Below are 12,779 nucleotides of genomic sequence, written 5' to 3' on the forward strand. Positions count from 1 at the left end.
GTCATTGCAGATCATAGCTTTTACTTTCAAGGTATAGTAATAAATGATCTGTCCATGTGCCAAAACTGATCTGTCTTGGCAGGAAAGCTGACAACTTGTGAGATGTATGCAACAATCACTGCACATTTCTCACTTTTGCCCTCTTTGTCTTCCTTTAAAGCTTCATGCTGACTCTCAATCGCTGTTTCCCCATCTTCATGGTTCTGGCCTGGGTCTACTCTGTGTCCATGATTGCAAAGAGCATTGTTCTGGAGAAGGAACTGCGGTTGAAGGAGACCCTTAAGGCCGTAGGGGTCACCAACGGTGTCATTTGGTCCACCTGGTTTATTGACAGCTTTATTGTGATGGGCACTAGCACAGCTCTTCTTACGGCCATCATCATGGTGAGAAAAAAAGAGTTTAGCTTTTTCTAGAAGCTCCTTTTGTGTCTGGGCTTTTATTCAACTCATCCAAGCAAATGTCTGATTACCAACACCTCTCTCCTTATTTGCATGAAGTTACAATTTAACCATTTAGTTTTGCACCGCAATCTGGCATTTTACCAGAGGCAGTACGTGTGATTAAGTCAGTGCATCTGTTATATAACGCACCAGTAAATCATGACTTACACTGTGAATCATTACAAGTGTTTTACCTTGAAATAATAAATGGATAATAGTTTCTCACTGACCCCATAAATCATTAATGAAATAACTGTGAATACTGTGATATCATGGGAATTATGTCAGTGTCTTTGCAGTAATGTGCCGGTGAATAATTAACACTTCTAAGCCACAACTTCTCTCATGTAGACAGCAAGTTACTCAGCAGGCACATTATTGTAAAATGGGCTGTTGTGACATCTAGTGGGAGTATTGTATAAAAAAACAAAAAATAAATATTAAAACTTCCAAATTATGTGTGAAAATTCACAAGTATTTCTTGTTTTTGTGGTGATTATTTATTAGCTCTTCTTATCTTATATTCTCAAAATTTTCAAAAGCTTCATAATGACCCAGTAAATTTGGTTTGGGGGAAATAAATGAGTCTTTCACTTACCCAAGCCATCAAATATTTATTTTAAAGACCATTTTTCTTCCAGTGTACAAGCACACTGAGCAGCTAAACATCATCCATGCACTTTTTTGCCTTAACTACAGGGAGGCAGGGTGTTGAACTACAGCAACCCGGTCATCCTCTTCCTGTTTCTGCTCACCTTCACCACGGCCACCATCATGCAGTGCTTCCTTCTCAGCGTCTTCTTCAACCAGGCAAACTTGGCAGCTGCTTGCTGTGGTATCATCTACTTCACCCTTTACCTTCCGCACATTTTCTGCTTCGCCTGGCAAGACCGCATCACCAAAGACATGAAGCTCCTGGTGGTGGGTGTCTCAAGTTGAAAGCATGCTTACTAATGATGACTGTTGTTTAGTTTTAGTTATAGAACAGGATTAGCTTATTCGAATCATTAATACTTACACACATTATGTGTACCAACCACAGCTACTTCTGTTTCCTTACTTCTAACCCTGATGCAGACTTAGGAACAGACAATAGGAATAACACATGAGACTACAGATGGTTGATAGACTTGCTTTAAATGTCAAGCAAAGATAATCTTAGCACTGATTCCTTTCTCAGAGTCTACTATCTCAAGTGGCATTTGGGTTTGGGACAGAGTATTTGTCAAGGTATGAGGAGCAGGGTCTGGGTCTTCAGTGGGATAACATCCAGACAAGCCCCCTGGAGGGGGATGAGTTCTCCTTCCTCACTTCCATCTGCATGATGGGCTTGGACACAGTCCTGTATGGGGTTCTGGCGTGGTACCTGGACAATGTATTCCCTGGTTAGTGTGTAGGAGAATATTGAAGGGTCTTATTACAGCTATTTCATTATAAATAATTGTGTTCATTTATTTAATACGATTTATTTTCATCATAGGACAGTATGGAATTGGCCGTCCATTTTACTTTCCCTTTCTGCCCTGTTATTGGCTCAACACTGTGGCTCCAGCTTCAGGTACGTTTGCTATTATACATTTCCGGATGCTTTTTCGTGGGAGGGTTAAGTTGTTTGAGAGTGGGTATTGCAGACAGATAAGAAACAGTCATAAATCTAATATATTGTTTTTGTCATCTAGCAACAAACTAATTTAAATCTCATTTCCCAAAGGCAACACCAGAATGGAGTTGGATAAAAAAGGCTTTGATAATCTTGCAAACAAAGAGCAAGGAGAGCAAACAAAAGAAGAAGATGGAATCCATGATCAGGAGAATAGCCCAGAGAAAACCAAGGGTAAAGAGGATCCACCTTCCTGTGAGCATCACGGCCAGCGTGAGAGGCTGGGGAAGGAGAACAAGCCCGAGAAGAACCAGGAGAAAGACGGTATAACGGATGGAGCAGCTTTACCACAGTGTATAAAAATACAACACGCTTCTACATTTAACTGTCTGCTACTTTCTCAATTTAAAGAACACATCTTACTATAATGATCGTAGCATACAGTATGTATACAAGTCTGTTCCCTCTAAACACATGAATCAATCTGAATGAAACGCACTTTATAACCTACAAAGGGTATCAGGATGATCAAAATCTGCTGTATGTTTGTTGTTTACATTGCAGGTGTGTTTTTCACTTCCAAGAAAACATAATTTATTCAACACCATTCACATGGTTACTGAACACTATCCTGTTACGCTAGTATTAATCCAGTACCATCTTTAGTGTCACTATTATTCATATTGATATGGTTTTTATCACTGTATACAGTGATATGATACATGATAATAACTTGATAAATCAACATACATGTCTGTGTTTTCATACGTGAGTGAACTAGCTTCCTCCCATAGGGTGCATTTTCGCCAGTACAGTTAATTATGTATTTTATGACTTGGACTTATGTAATGTTTCTCCAGGCAAACAGCTGATTTCAATGCAGGATTAGGGCTCTCTTTCATTGCATTCACTTTGCCCCTCATTTTCCATTTATCACTGTCAACATTACCTGTGTGGGAACTCAGTGTCCTTGTATGTGTTTGCACTTGCTGACATTTGTGAACGTACACAGCTAACCCTTCAGGTTTATGCTTAGTTAATAAGTGATGGAAACGTTTCCTTTGCACTGTATGGCATTCCAGTTGGCTGAGCTCATATGTTCCTTCCTGCTTTCATTTGGGAAATATTACATTTTTTTTAAATTTACTGAAAAACATATATTCTGTCACTCTGTTTTGTGGAATTCAGTAGTTTTCATTTGTCTTGCATTATTAACTCCATATCCAGACAAATGAAAGAGATGAAATGTGTCTTTGGTGTCCACAGAGCAGCCTTACTTCGAGGCAGAGCCAGATGATCTAGTAAAGGGTGTCTGCATCAAGGACCTGGTCAAGATGTTCGGTAGTTGCTTCAGACCGGCTGTGGATGGCCTCTCCATCAGTTTCTATGAGAGCCAGATTACTGCCCTTCTGGGGCACAATGGAGCTGGAAAGACCACCACTATGTATGCCAAACAGTACATAGATGCCCATCGATGTATATCTATAGTCTAAAGAAAATATAATAATATCTGTTTTCTTCTCTCCTGTCTCTCCTAGGTCTGTCTTGACTGGTATGTATCCTCCCACCTCAGGGACAGCCACCGTTTATGGGAAAGACATCCGCACAGACATGGACACTATCCGACAGTCTCTGGGAATGTGTCCTCAACACAATGTCCTTTTTCAGTAGTATGTACTTCCTCACATATTAATAACAGAAGTAGTTTTTGGACATGTTACATGAGCAAACAGATATAAAGATAGCACCGTACTGTATAGCTGGATCACTGTTTCCTTGTCTTTCTCTTGCTCTTTATCAGTATGACTGTGGCAGAGCACATCCTGTTCTACTCTCTGCTGAAAGGCCGTCCAATAGCAGAGGCTGAGGAGGAGGTGGAGAACATGCTGGAGGATCTGGGTCTTCCTCACAAGAGAGATGTACTGACCCAGAACCTTTCAGGTGTGTTTGGAAGCAGATGCACACATAGATCTATCAAAGCTCACTGTAATGCAGACTACACACACACACACACACACACACACACACACACACACACACACACACACACACACACACACACACACACACACACACACACAATAATGTACTCCCCATCAATAAATGATGGTGTTCTGTTCAAGGGGGCATGCAGAGGAAGCTGTCTGTTGCTCTGGCTTTTGTTGGCGGGGCCAAGGTGGTGATCCTGGACGAGCCCACATCTGGGGTGGATCCCTACTCCAGACGTTCTATCTGGGACCTGCTACTCAAATACCGTGCAGGTAACACTGATCAATACTGATTTTAGACGAGTATGTAAGGTTTTTAAAATATTTATACCAATGTGTTGTATTTGCGATTGTTGATTGTACTAAGAAAACATTATTATGTGTTACACGAAAATATTCTGAGTACAAGAGTGCTCATACAGAGAATTAATTACCCAACCCGACTATTCACATTAGAAGAAATCTAAAATGAAAATCATTAAACACACTTAGCTCGACCTGTTACACAACATGGCCTGTAGAGGTTAGACGATGAATAAATCTGACTGGTTTGTCCAGACGGCCAGCAAATAATTAAGCTTAGATCCTGCACAAATCATTATAGCAACTAAACCACTACTTTTCTGGCATACCTCATATCACCATCATAAACTTTAACCTTGCTGAACTAAAACTTTAAAGTGAAATATATAATAAATGATATATTTTCTATGACAACTGACAGATGCCTCCAGTATAACATGGATGACTGTGTTTAATATATTCTTAGGCGGGAAGGATTTATGACACCACAATCAGACCAGCTCCACTGAAATCGCCATAATAAAAACGAGTTATTACTCAGCTTTGAAAAGCTTTTCTTAAATCAAACGCATATTTCCATTATTCAGCCTCTCTTTATTAAATTCACTCTCTCTCTGCTGTTTGCAGGGCGCACAGTGATCATGTCCACCCATCACATGGACGAGGCTGACCTGCTGAGCGACCGCGTGGCTATCATTTCTCAGGGTCGCCTCTACTGCTGCGGTTCCCCAATCTTCTTAAAGAACTGTTTTGGTGCTGGCTTCTACCTCACTCTTGTACGCCGCATGAAGCATGACACTCTCAAGGTGGGAACTAAGGAAGAGGGAACCTGTTGTATATTTGTGCATTATCCTCTTTAAAGTTATAGATGTTGTAGTTTTGCAAATTAAAGTAAACCTGGTTTAAAGTTAAGTTCCTTCCTCCTTATAACATTTGTAAAACCCCCAACATTACAAAGAAAACACAGCGGGATTTCTTATTTTTCTGATGGTATATTTAACACTGCGACACAGCGATTTCTCATTAATATCTTGTTACGGTGTCCTTCAGCCTAGCTGTGACTGCACAGAGGATTGCTCGTGTGTGTGCTCGAAATGTTCGACATTTAAAGCGAACCGGGAGGAGAGTCACACCCCTGACAGACAGATGGATGGTAAGTCACATTTAGAAGACTTACCGTGGGAAAAGCTGGCCATTAATTCATTATATTATTAGTATATAATCACTTTGTTATGACGACACTATTGTCATTTTCGTTGAACCTGTTTTTAGGCTATTAATCTAATTATTAAGACTATAGGGCACACTCCCTTTGTCATGTTGATGAATAATACCTTTACAATGGATTGCAGTCACTCTGGTTACTGTATCTGCTGACAACACACCTAGAAACACCTTATATTCACTGTGAAATACTGTGACCTATAAAATTAAAATCATTATCATTAGTTAGTGTGAAAATTAAGTGCACTGAGTAACAGATTAAATGCAAAGAATAATGTGTAAAAGGCTGATTTAAGGCAAAATATATTTCTTATCTTATCTTCTTATCTGCAGGTAACATGGAAAGCATCACAGCCTTGGTCCATCATCATGTGCCCCAGGCCCGCCTGATCGAGGCTATTGGCCAGGAGCTCACCTTTCTTCTGCCCAATCGTAACTTCCAGCCCAGGGCTTATGCTAGCCTCTTCAGGGAGTTGGAGGAAACTCTCTTGGACATCGGCCTCAGCAGCTTTGGTGTGTCTGACACGTCGCTGGAGGAGGTGTGTGGAAAAAAATAACCCTGAAAGTAAAAGCAGTAGTTTCATGCAGTTACAATAATAGGAATAATATCAATAGTCATTTACATTTGCAAATTAACATTGTGAGTCCATAACTAAAACTAGAAATAAAGAAGCAAAAAATAATTATTATATCTTTAAAAACCGGCAATCTGTCACTGCCTGGCTGTCTCTGTAAAAAGATACATTTTATATGTTTTTTTCATTAAACTTTCTTTGTCTTATGTCCTGAAATTAAAACGGATATATTTTTTTTGCAGATCTTTCTGAAGGTCACTGCAGATGGGAATGCAACCAAGAGGAAATGTTTTCAAGGTAAAGCATGAACAAACTGTAGAAAGAGCTCAATCTAGGGCAGAATTTTCTTTTCACCACTTCTTTTCTTCCTGTTGATTTATCAAAGCCTGATTGGAGCCTGACAGTTCTGATTGTTTTCTCAGTCCAACCGTGTCCACCTATAATCATGTTTTATGTCCTTCATATCCATTCTTTAACTCTCTCAGACAACAAATCATGGCAACAGATTTCTCGAGCTAGTCTCTGTGGATTCAACAGAGTCGCTGTTGATATGGAACCGCTAAAAGGTGACAGCGTCTTTAAGCTCACAGCTCTGGCCAGTAGCTGCTGTTGTGAGGAAAACAACAGTTATTGTGAAGGTTACACTAAAAAGGAAATAACATAAAGAGATTTCTGCATGGTAAAAATAAAAGTACTTACTAACAGCTAGTTAGCCTAGCATGTATAAAAAACATGAAAAAGCTGACAAAACATTTGTAATAAAGTTTTCAAAAGCTTAGAAACATTTTATACACAAAGGAAGTGACCATTAATTACTCTGGTACATAATGGCTCCATTAGTAGATTTGAAAAGGCTAACATACAAAGCCATGCTAGCTGTTTCCTTCTGCTTGTAGCATTTGTTTTCAGCTAACTAGAACCTCACCAGGCCAGAAAATCCCATCAGTCACTGATGAAACTCTAACATTTAAGATTATAAGATTATAAGATACTCTTTTAATCTCGTTTTATGTATTTGTTTCTACTACTTATTTTGGCAAAGGTTATTCCTGGCAACAGTGTAATGCAGAGAGCTTCAGCTTTGCTATTAGGCCAGCCAAAGTCAGGCTACTGAGCACTGCTGGCAAATGCTTTTCGGTCACAGTGAAGACTAAAGATGCGGCTGTAATTTAGCATTGAGATCTCTGGTGGAAGTCATTTTAATTTAAGCTTTTATTTCAGAGTCCAATGGCCAGAGTACATGTGACACATCAGAAGGCAGTGCAGGCAGAGGATCCTACCAGGTCAGAGGCCTCTGTCTGACCACCAAACAATTCTTTGCTTTGGTAATCAAGAGGTTGCATCATGCCACACGCTCTTACAAAGATTTCATTGCCCAGGTAACCTTCTTATTTTATGATATCTTAACAAAAGACATTGTCATTATCATTATTCTTTTAAGAACTACCATTGCCTTGGACGGCTGTAGAAACAAACAAAGTGCACTATGTGTTTCAGCTGTAAGATTGGTTTTTGTTTTTCTGTTTTTGGTAGATTGTCCTGCCTGCCAGTTTTGTTTTCCTGGCACTGACATTCACTCTGATCGTTCCACCTTTTGGAGAGTATCCGAGCCTGACCCTCAGCCCATGGATGTATGGACAACAATACACCTTCTTCAGGTATGCACTAGGCCATCATGAAAGGTTTAGCTGTTACGAGAAGATGTACCTGTTCAGTTGGGTTGATCAGTCTGGCTCAAATAAAACATCTTTTAACAAATGTTTGTGTAAAATGTGTAAATGGATAGAATTTTCATATTTTTGCTATTTTGTATTCATTACACTTTACCCAATGTAGTAATGAGCACCCTCCAGATGCTCAGATGAGGTATTTCGGCGAGGTGTTGTTGGAAAAGCCCGGCTTTGGGACTCGGTGCATGGCAGATGAACCGCTGGAGTAAGTCAACTTAACAGAACTAGCGGTTCTTGCACTGTCTTGTGTGTTTTTTGTTTAACATTAGTTCCTTTCCTCCATTGGAAGAGATTTCCCATGTAACAACATCACCACAGAATGGGAGATGCCTTTGGTCAACCCTGCTCTCATAGAAATGCTGGCTGGCACAGAGTGGAGCTCCCTGAGACCGTCTCCACAATGCAAGTGCAGCACACCTACAAAACTTACCATGCTTCCTGTGTGTCCTGATGGAGCTGGAGGGCTGCCACCTCCACAGGTAGGTTACGTAACTGATACTGAACATGACCACATTATGTGCATGCAATTATATAAGTACAACGCTAAGATCCATGAGTGGAATTACATCTGCATTCGATCCACTGCTGCTGATAAGTGTTAACAGAGAAATCCTGTTCCTATTCCTCAGAGGATCCAGTCAACAGGAGATGTCCTCATGGACCTAACAGGCAGGAATATTTCAGACTACCTGGTGAAAACCTACCCCGGAATCATCAGAACCAGGTGTTTTGGACAAGTTCTTGCCAGTTGTTTTAATATACTCCAGGGTGAAAACAATATCTAATTACTGCATCTGATTTTTTTTTCAGCTTGAAAAGCAAATACTGGGTGAATGAACAAAGGTAATTTAAATTTGAATCAAACTAATTTATTGGAAAATCCATTTCAGTCCAAATAGTGGAAATGTCTGACATGGTTGAAGTGCACCTCATAGACGTTGTGTTATGTGCAGTGGTATGGTTCTTCCTCTAGTGGTTGAAATAAGGTAATAATTTAAGTATGAAAGCAGGCAGATTACTGAAAGGCTCTGTCAAAGGGATTTTCTGTGTGGCATCCAGGTACGGGGGTATATCAGTGGGAGCACAGCTCCCTGTTTTAGGGGTGGAGCCAAAGACCATCCAGGACGTAGCAGGTCAGCTGGGACGACTGCTCAATGTAACAGGGGTAAGCCTTTGAAGCCAAATACTATGTTTTTTTCTGTGGAGGGTCTGAGTCATTGTCGCTGTATCTCTGTTTCTGCATGTTTATCACTTTGTTCCTTTGTGATTATTTTTTAAGCCTCAAATTTGTGCTTGCAGGGAAAATACTCGAAACAAACGCTAGAGGATATAGGGACATTCTTTAGGTACATGGAGACTGAAAACAATGTCAAGGTCAGTTAATTAAATGAAAGCTTCGTCTCTAAAATTAACTTGCCTACACAATATGAAAGATCATGCTGTAATTTGATATTAGGAATCAGCAGCAGCATCTATTCCTTTTTGCAGGTGTGGTATAACAATAAGGGCTGGCATGCCATGGTATCTTTTATGAATGTGGCCAACAATGCAATCCTCCGTGCAAACCTGCCCAGAGAAGCTAACCTTGCTGAATATGGAATCACTGCCATCAACCATCCTCTGAACCTCACCAAAGAACAGCTCTCTGAGATCACTGTGTGAGTCAACCTCAGCCAAGTAGTTATCACCCCATCTTATTTCAAGGGGTTTTTAAGAGAGCCAAAAAAGATATTTGTTGCACAAAGATCTCCTAAAAAAATAAAAAAATAAATAAATCCATCTCTCTCTCATTTTCCCAGTCTGACCACATCAGTGGATGCAGTGGTGGCCATTTGTGTCATCTTTGCCATGTCCTTTGTCCCAGCCAGCTTTGTCCTCTATCTCATCCAGGAGAGGGTCACTCAGGCCAAACACCTGCAGTTTGTCAGTGGTGTCAGTCCACTGGTGTACTGGATGGCCAACTTTCTGTGGGACATGGTACTGCAGCAGCATTACATTAAGACTGTGACAGTGGCTGAGATTTCAGTACAATCAAGAAGACCCGTCAGTAGCTTTTTGTAAACACTGGTATTTCTGTAACTCTCTTCAGGTTAATTATTCCATCAGTGCAGCAATGGTGGTGGAAATTTTCATCTTTTTTGACAGGAAGTGCTACACCTCACCAACCAACCTCCAACCACTAATTGCTCTGCTTATGCTTTACGGGTAAGCTTTAATCTTTTTAGTTTACTGTTTTACATGTGTGATTTTAGTTACTAACGGTGTAATAATTATGGATGTGCATGACTAGATGAATAATTGTCACTGATCAAACTACTCGGTGTCAGACATACTAGTCATTTAATCCAGTTCTTAACATTCTAATTGATTCCCAGTGCCAGTAAACTGTCTTAGCTGTTATTCAGCCATCTGCCACCAGGTGGGGCTGCAGCCCAAACAATATTGTGGAAAAATGTTAATCTAGGCATGAGATTTTTGTTATTTTTTGAGATTTTCTGAAGGCAAAAGAATAAGATTGTGGAGACAAGTGGTTAAATGAGCTTTCTCTCCCTTAGAGATAGGGTGAGGAGTTCAGTCATTCGGGAGGGGCTCATCGTAGAGCTGTTACTCCTTCATATTGAATGGAGGCAGGTGAGGTGGTTGCCTACTGGGTGAGGAGGACACAAGGTAGATCCAGAACACGCTGGAGTTCCCAGGCCACATCCCTCGGCTAGCCTGGAAAACCCTTGGTGTTTCCCCAAATGAGGTGAAAGACGTGGCTACGTTTCACTGCTTAGGCTGCCGCCCCGGACAAGGACGGATGATTTATTGTTTCTTGTTATTTCAGATTTGCACTTTTATTGTGGTTATTTTATTGGTTGTCATTAATTGCAGAACAATGTGCTTCTTTAATAATGCACGGCACAACGCTGTGCGCAACACTTTTTATCTGCGATTTATTTGTTTTTTTAATGTTAATTTGTGATATTTTAATAATATGTAAGCATCTGTCGTAAAGTGTTTTCATATCATATTTAATATCAGTTTATTCTTCTACTTCTGCGACCGTTTGGGCTGTAACAGGCAGTGTTCATAATGAATGACGCGAGACACACAGTGAAACAGCACGATCGAAGAATGTGACACTGCCCATCAAACAGTCCTCTAATTTAGCTCGATAGTTAGTTTCTTAGTTTTAGATTAGTCATTCTAACTTTTTCTTCTCTTTTAATCAACTGAGAAATTAGTCGTCACCTGCAGTCACTAGTAATAATGTGGTATTGTCACAGCCACATTGTTTGAAAATAGTAAAAAGGACATCTAAAGCAGCCAGTCTCTGATGTCTCCAGTTTTCCATAGACATTTGTTTCCTGCAGTAACCTAATGTAATTACACTAAATGTCACACCATAAACTCCAGCCTGTCCTCTAAGAGCTACATTGGATTTGCATTCTTGTGAAATACAGACAAAACAAGAAGAAAGTAGATCTGAATCAAAAGGAAACTTCAAGCATACTTCTTGAATTAATTTCACAGCTGACTGGTTTTCTAATATTGCATATATCTATCACATATTTATTCTAATATTATTTTATTATTGATTGGTTTTGAGTTTGGTCTACATGGGTAGAGTTTTTATAATCTTTCTCTGGTAAATATTTCCTATCATCTGGCCTAAATGTGAGCTACTGCATCACTGAATTCTTATTAAACTCGTGTATATCAGGTTTTCACTACATTGCCCGGCTGGGTCATTAAATACCATGTCAAGTAAAAATATTGCAGCATTTTTGTTTATTTGGCAAAGATTTGGAGAGCACATACTGTCAAAAAAACATAAAACGTGATCTATTGCAGCGTTTTCCTCTCATCAGCATCAAGCACTGGGCTTTCCCTTTAATTGATCCTTTTTCTAATCTCCTTCCTTCTCTCTCAGCTGGTCTGTGACACCCATGATGTACCCCATGTCATACGTGTTCAGTGTTCCCAGCACAGCCTACGTCTCTTTGTCATGTATCAACCTCTTCATTGGCATCAACAGCAGTGCCATTACCTTCATCCTGGACCTGTTTGAGAGCAACACGGTAAGCCCAGTAGGTTTGTTTCTACCACTTCAACCAATTTTAATGTCAAACTTAATTAACAAAAAATAAAAAAATAAAAAAATGTCAAACTTAATATTACACGTTGGGTTTCTATCTAGGCTCTGTATGGGTTCAACCAGCTGTTGAAGAGGGTGATGCTGATGTTCCCCCATTACTGCCTGGGCCGAGGTCTCATAGACATGGCTATGAACCAAGCTATAAGTGATGTCTATGCCCGCTTTGGTAATTATGAACCACACAGACTCATACCCCTCAAATACATGTAGCTATAAAATATCCTACAATGTCTTTTTAATAAAGAGGTCATCAGAAATCTCATACCATACATTTGCCACCATGACCCGAAGCAGCTGCAGTCTTGCTGCAAAGACTGCTTAGGCAACAAGATCCCCTGGAGCAGAATCAGCATTATTGCTATGCAAATGTGAACTAAAGATGCAACATGAAATATTAATGATGTGTATCTAACGGTTCATGCATTCCAGTGTTTTCCACATTACAAAGGCTGGAGAAACTTACATGAAAAGCACCAACTGGGAAAGTAGGATTTATAGGAATTTTGTTTCTACATTTTCTCAGGTGAGGACTACAGTCCAGATCCCTATAACTGGGATTTTATTGGGAAGAACCTGTTCTTCATGGGTGTTGAGGGATTTGTCTATTTCATCATTAATATTCTCTTCCAGTATTGCTTCTTCCTGAATAACTGGCAAGTAAATGTGTTACCAAACTTGTTAGATGCACATGAATAAATGCTATTTGAAATTTACACATGTGATGAAAGTCATTGTCCAGATAACACACCAAATCAAACCATGACTGAGTAGCAATTTT

The 12,779-nt window shown here is 39.9% G+C and overlaps 1 protein-coding gene across 3 annotated transcripts in view; it reads left to right on the forward strand.

The window, feature by feature from the left end:
- abca4a (ATP-binding cassette, sub-family A (ABC1), member 4a) overlaps nt 1-12,779 on the forward strand; it is a 32,945-nt gene that overhangs the window by 16,301 nt on the left and 3,865 nt on the right. Inside the window, exons 15-42 of one of the 3 annotated variants that reach the window (XM_086306967.1) lie at nt 161-383; nt 1,140-1,361; nt 1,621-1,825; nt 1,921-1,998; nt 2,152-2,364; nt 3,307-3,484; nt 3,579-3,710; nt 3,842-3,981; nt 4,164-4,301; nt 4,959-5,137; nt 5,382-5,484; nt 5,889-6,094; nt 6,373-6,427; nt 6,616-6,696; nt 7,352-7,509; nt 7,664-7,788; nt 7,967-8,065; nt 8,150-8,339; nt 8,490-8,584; nt 8,671-8,703; nt 8,920-9,025; nt 9,160-9,234; nt 9,349-9,518; nt 9,660-9,837; nt 9,950-10,065; nt 11,777-11,933; nt 12,044-12,167; nt 12,525-12,654. In XM_086306967.1, the coding sequence (XP_086163093.1) occupies nt 161-383; nt 1,140-1,361; nt 1,621-1,825; nt 1,921-1,998; nt 2,152-2,364; nt 3,307-3,484; nt 3,579-3,710; nt 3,842-3,981; nt 4,164-4,301; nt 4,959-5,137; nt 5,382-5,484; nt 5,889-6,094; nt 6,373-6,427; nt 6,616-6,696; nt 7,352-7,509; nt 7,664-7,788; nt 7,967-8,065; nt 8,150-8,339; nt 8,490-8,584; nt 8,671-8,703; nt 8,920-9,025; nt 9,160-9,234; nt 9,349-9,518; nt 9,660-9,837; nt 9,950-10,065; nt 11,777-11,933; nt 12,044-12,167; nt 12,525-12,654 (3,909 nt within the window). The remainder of the gene's footprint in view (nt 1-160; nt 384-1,139; nt 1,362-1,620; nt 1,826-1,920; nt 1,999-2,151; nt 2,365-3,306; nt 3,485-3,578; nt 3,711-3,841; nt 3,982-4,163; nt 4,302-4,958; nt 5,138-5,381; nt 5,485-5,888; nt 6,095-6,372; nt 6,428-6,615; nt 6,697-7,351; nt 7,510-7,663; nt 7,789-7,966; nt 8,066-8,149; nt 8,340-8,489; nt 8,585-8,670; nt 8,704-8,919; nt 9,026-9,159; nt 9,235-9,348; nt 9,519-9,659; nt 9,838-9,949; nt 10,066-11,776; nt 11,934-12,043; nt 12,168-12,524; nt 12,655-12,779) is intronic. The other 2 variants (XM_086306968.1, XM_086306969.1) reach the window with 2 other exon arrangements.

Source organism: Aulonocara sp. 'chitande type north' Nkhata Bay, linkage group LG9 (genome assembly GCF_057382095.1).
Source record: "Aulonocara sp. 'chitande type north' Nkhata Bay isolate Kocher_YH1m ecotype deep benthic linkage group LG9, A_spYH_male_GT1.1, whole genome shotgun sequence".
NCBI lineage: Eukaryota > Metazoa > Chordata > Actinopteri > Cichliformes > Cichlidae > Aulonocara > Aulonocara sp. 'chitande type north' Nkhata Bay.